General features: G+C 37.5%; 1 protein-coding gene across 1 annotated transcript; it reads left to right on the top strand.

Moving 5' to 3' along the window:
• The first annotated feature begins 2329 nt into the window (after nucleotides 1-2329).
• LOC145131663 (putative mitochondrial protein AtMg00860) lies at nucleotides 2330-2836 on the top strand. The gene has a single exon (XM_079066319.1). It carries the CDS (start codon nucleotides 2330-2332, stop codon nucleotides 2834-2836), a length of 507 nt encoding a protein of 168 aa, XP_078922445.1.
• The last annotated feature ends 1985 nt before the right edge of the window (nucleotides 2837-4821 follow it).

Genomic DNA, 4821 nt, shown 5'->3' with positions numbered 1-4821 from the left:
AATCTGGAAGTAACTCCTGTACAAGAGACGAATCTTCGACAAATAATTTCAGATGAGGTAGGTAAAGCTCTCATGAATTTCTTACCGACTTTAATTACAACACAGTTAGAAGCGACTGTGAAGGCGATGTATGATCAACCTCCTGTTATTTTGGAGGGAGTAGGAGAAAATTTGGACACTGAAGGAATTGTTATAACAACATGAACAACTTCTGAAGGAAATAAAGGATAATGCATGCATAAAATGTTTATTGATTGTAAACCCAGGGAAGGAACTACCAACCCGGTGGTTGCTGTGACATGGTTAACCCACACTGAAAATATTTTTCGTACATGAAAATGTAGAGAGGAAGATAAAGTAGAGTTTGCTAGTGAAAGATGCTCATTATTGGTGCGACATGATTTATAGTACGCTCGGGGAAAGATTGACTCGTTTGTTGACTTGGGCACAATTCCGAGCTAAATTTGAAGAAGAATATTGTTCTCCAATTGCAATGAAGCAAGTGGAAGAAGATTTCATGCGACTACAACAAGGGATGAAGACGGTACAACAAATACGACTGAATTTAATGAAAAAGTCGGATTTGCTCATCATCAAGTTAATATGGAGGCTCGGAGAATGGACCATTACACTTGGGGACTTACTACGAAGATACGTGAGTTTATTCAAATGAACTCTTATGTCACTTTTCGTCAATTGGTGGATGCAGCTAAAAAAAGAGAGATTGAAATAAAAAGACAGAATACAGAAAGAGAAGGAGATTCTTCAAAATGAAAATGGGAGAGAAGATGGGATAAAAACCTATGAACTAGTTTCAAGAAGCCTTAGGGTTCGAGATTTCAACACCAGACTGATGTAAAAAGAAATGAAGGTAAATGGTGTGACAAATGTTGTAAGAAACATTTTGGACCTTGTGAAACGTCTTTGGCCCCGATAACTTGTTACAATTGCGGAAAGACGGGACTCACAACACGTGATTGTCGGGAACCGGTTCGGAGCTTTAAACCTGTATGTTATGGTTGTGGAGAGAGCGGCCATATTCGCTCGGAATGCCCAAAAGGGTTCAAGGGAGTTCAAAAGATGGCCAATAAAGATGATCGTACAAGAGTCCGTGAGGACCGAAAGCTGGAAGTTAATATGGTTAAAAGCCGAGCATTTCAAATGATTGTAGAAGAAGCGGGAGGGAAACCAGATGTGGTGACAGGTACTTTTACTCTAAATTCACTCCTGGTATATGTGATGTTTGATTCCGGTGCAACATATTCGTTTGTGTCAGTTAAATTTGCTTCTGAATTAAAAACAAAAGTGACCCCTACTAGTGAACATATCTTAGTAGAAGTTGTGGATGGGAGGTATGTAATGGTTAAAGAGGAATATTGTGAGTGTCGGCTAGGGATTTACGGGATAGAATTCCTTATAAATCTCAAACCGGTCACTACCAGGGAGTTCGATATAATTGTAGGAATGGATTGGATGTCTTTAAATAATGCTCAGATTATGTGTAATCAACAAGTTGTTATTGTAGAAACTCCCGATAAATCCTTAATTATGATCCGGGGTTAAAGACAAGGCAAAGGAGTTCCTATAATTTCAATGGAAAAGGCTCAAAAAATTGTTGGTAAGGGAGGTGAATTGTATGTCGCTTATGCAAACGATATTTGTACGTAAAAGAAGATTGGTGATATGGAAGTAATAAAATAATTTCAAGATGTGTTTCCAGAAGAATTACCCGGGTTACCTCCTAACCGTCAAATTGAATTTGCTATTGATTTAATACCTGGTACAGAACCTATTGCTCGTTCTCCATATCGTATGACACCTTTAGAAATGAAAGAATTAATGGCGCAATGGCAAGAATTAATGGATCGTGGTTTTATACGACCTAGTACGTCTCCATGGGTGCCCCTATTCTGTTTGTTCGGAAGAAAGACGGTACGATGCGGATGTGTATAGATTATAGAGAATTGAATAAGGTTTCCATTAAAAATCGGTATCCGTTACCCCGAATCGATGATTTATTTGATCAATATCAAGGGGCTTCATATTTCTCAAAAATAGATCTAAGATTGGGGTACCATCAATTGAAATTAAAAGAATCTGACATTATGAAGACCGCATTCCGGACTAGATACGGACACTTTGAATTTCTTGTGATGTCGTTCGGATTAACCAATGCTAATACATTCATGGATTTAATGAATCAGGTGTGTCGACCATTTTTAGATAAATTTGTTATTGTGTTTGTAGATGATATAGTTATATATTCGAAAAGTAGATAAGAACACAAAGTACATCTACGACAAGTGTTGGAACTACTAAGACATGAGAAATGTATGCGAAATTCTCGAAATGTGAATTTTGGCTGGAAGAAATTCAGTTTCTTGGTCATATCATTGGGAAAGAAGGCATAAAAGTTGATCCATCAAAAACCGAAGCCGTAATGAAATGGGAGCCACCAAAGAATCCTTCAGAAATTTGTAGCTTTCTGTGGCTAGCGGGGTATTATCGACGATTTGTGAAAGACTTTTCAAGCATAGCAGCTCCATTAACCAGATTGGTAAGAAAGACTGAGCGGTTTTGTTGGACAGAAGAACAACAACAAGCCTTTCAATTACTGAAAGAGGCTTTATCTAAAACTCCAGTCTTAGCGTTACCCGAAGGAGAAGAGAATTTTTCTATTTACAGTGATGTTTCTCGAGTTAGACTAGGTTGTGTTCTCATGCAACGAGGAAAAGTGATTGCTTATGCTCCTCTTCAATTGAAACCCGTAGAGCAGTTATATCCGACTCACGACTTAGAACTAGCAGCGATTGTATTTGCATTAAAAATATGGTGACATTATTTATTCGGAGTGAAATTTCAGATTTTCACGGATCATAAAAGTTTAAAATATTTATTCGACTAAAAAGAATTAAACATGAGGAAAAGGAGGTGGATGGAGTTATTAAAAGATTATGACTGTGAAATCCTATATCATCCCAGAAAGGAAAATGTGGTTGCGGATGCATTGAGTCGAAAAGAGTCACCAATTCGTATAGATTCTGCCCGAACAGGAATTTCTAGTCGATTACATGATCTGATACGGCAAGCACAAACAGAAGCGATAAAACCAGAAAAGATGAAAAGTGAAGGAATGGTTTTTTATGTTAAAGAATTACAACTGAATGATCAAGGTATAAGGACGTTTCGGGATCGGTTGTGGGTTCCAAAATGTGGAGAAGCTCAGAAATTTTTGTTAGAAGATGCTCATTGTTCCCGATACACGATACATCAAGGTAGCACAAAAATGTATCGTACATTGAGACTGTTGTACTGGTGGCCGGGAATGAAACAAGACGTTGGAAGATATGTAGAAAATTGTTTGACTTGTCTACAAATGAAATCCAATCAACAAAAACTGTACGGAGAGGTACAACCATTGCCAATTCCAACAAAGAAGTGGAATGAAATAACAATGGATTTTGTGACTAAATTACCGCGAACATTCTGGGGTTACGATTCCATTTGGGTAGTTGTGGATCGATTAAAAAAAATCGGCCTAGTTTATTCCTATACGTGAAAATTACTCGGTGGAGAGGTTAGCGGGAATATATATATTGATGAAGTAGTGAGACGGCATGGTGTTCCAATTTCTATAGTATCGGATCGTGATAGTCGGTTTACTTCGAGATTTTGGCAGAGTTTCCAAAATCAAATGGGCTCCAAAATATTGATGAGTACCGCGTACCATCCACAGACAGATGGGCAAACCGAAAGAACCATTTGTACTATGGAAGATATGCTATGTGCATGTATTATCGAATTTGGAGGTAGTTGGGATGATTATTTGCCTTTGGTAGAATTTGCATATAATAATAGTTATCATGATAGCATCCAAATGGTGCCCTACGAACCTTTATATGGAGCCCCGTATAGGAACCCAACATGTTGGACTGAAGCGGGAGAGAAGCCACTTGCTAAATTAGATATGGTGGAAGAGACTGAAGCAAAGATCAAAGAAATTCGAGAAAATATAAAAGTAGCTCAACTCAGACAAAAACAATATGCAGATAAACGCCGAAAACCGATGGAATTTCAAATTGGTGACATGGTGATGCTTAAAGTGTCACCATGGAAGGGATTAATTTAATTTGGAAAGCGAGGAAAATTAAGTCCCCGATTTATTGGACCTTTTCTTATCTTACAACGAATTGGAGCTATTGCCTATCGTCTAGATTTACCTGCTGAGTGGCAAGGTATACATAATGCTTTTCATGTATCCCAACTATGGAAAACATTACTTAATGAACAACAAAAGGTACCGTTATCCGATGTACAAATAGATGAAAAGTTGAGGTACCAGGAACAACCTAAGAAAATTTTGGATTATAAAGACAAAATGCTTCAGAAGAAGAGAGTTGGGCTTGTGAAGGTCCAATGGCGACATCATAAAGGGTCAGATGTTACATGGGAGACGGAGTCAGAAATGAAAAACAAATACCCCATTTATTTTAGTTGATTTCGAGGACGAAATCTTTTAAGGGTGGGTGAACTTGTAGTGACCGGTTTCCGAAAAGAGGAAGGATATTAAAGGTATAATATATGTGTGTAAATGTATGTTTGTAAAAATGTGTATTTACGTGTGTAATATGATTTTACCTAAGATATGAAGTAAGTTGTTGGTCATAAACAATGTACAATTTAGGTGTTTAGATATTAAGTATAGAGTGATATAGGTGGTTCAAGATTTAAGGAATGAATAAAAGAAAGATATAAAAAATTTTGAGGCTCATGACGTGAGCCTAATGTGTCACGACGTGAAGTGGGTAAGAACGGGATAGA

The sequence above is a fragment of the Lactuca virosa genome, chromosome 8, assembly GCF_052849685.1.
Source record: "Lactuca virosa cultivar CGN04683 chromosome 8, Lactuca_virosa_CGN04683_v6, whole genome shotgun sequence".
NCBI classification, from domain to species: Eukaryota; Viridiplantae; Streptophyta; class Magnoliopsida; order Asterales; family Asteraceae; genus Lactuca; species Lactuca virosa.
Note: the sequence above shows the minus strand (reverse complement) of the source record. Positions and strands in the feature narration are given on the sequence as shown.

Bases quoted from the DNA above. Each gene is read 5' to 3' on its own strand.
- LOC145131663 (XM_079066319.1), top strand. From the start codon at position 2,330: ATGTATGCGAAATTCTCGAAATGTGAATTTTGGCTGGAAGAAATTCAG.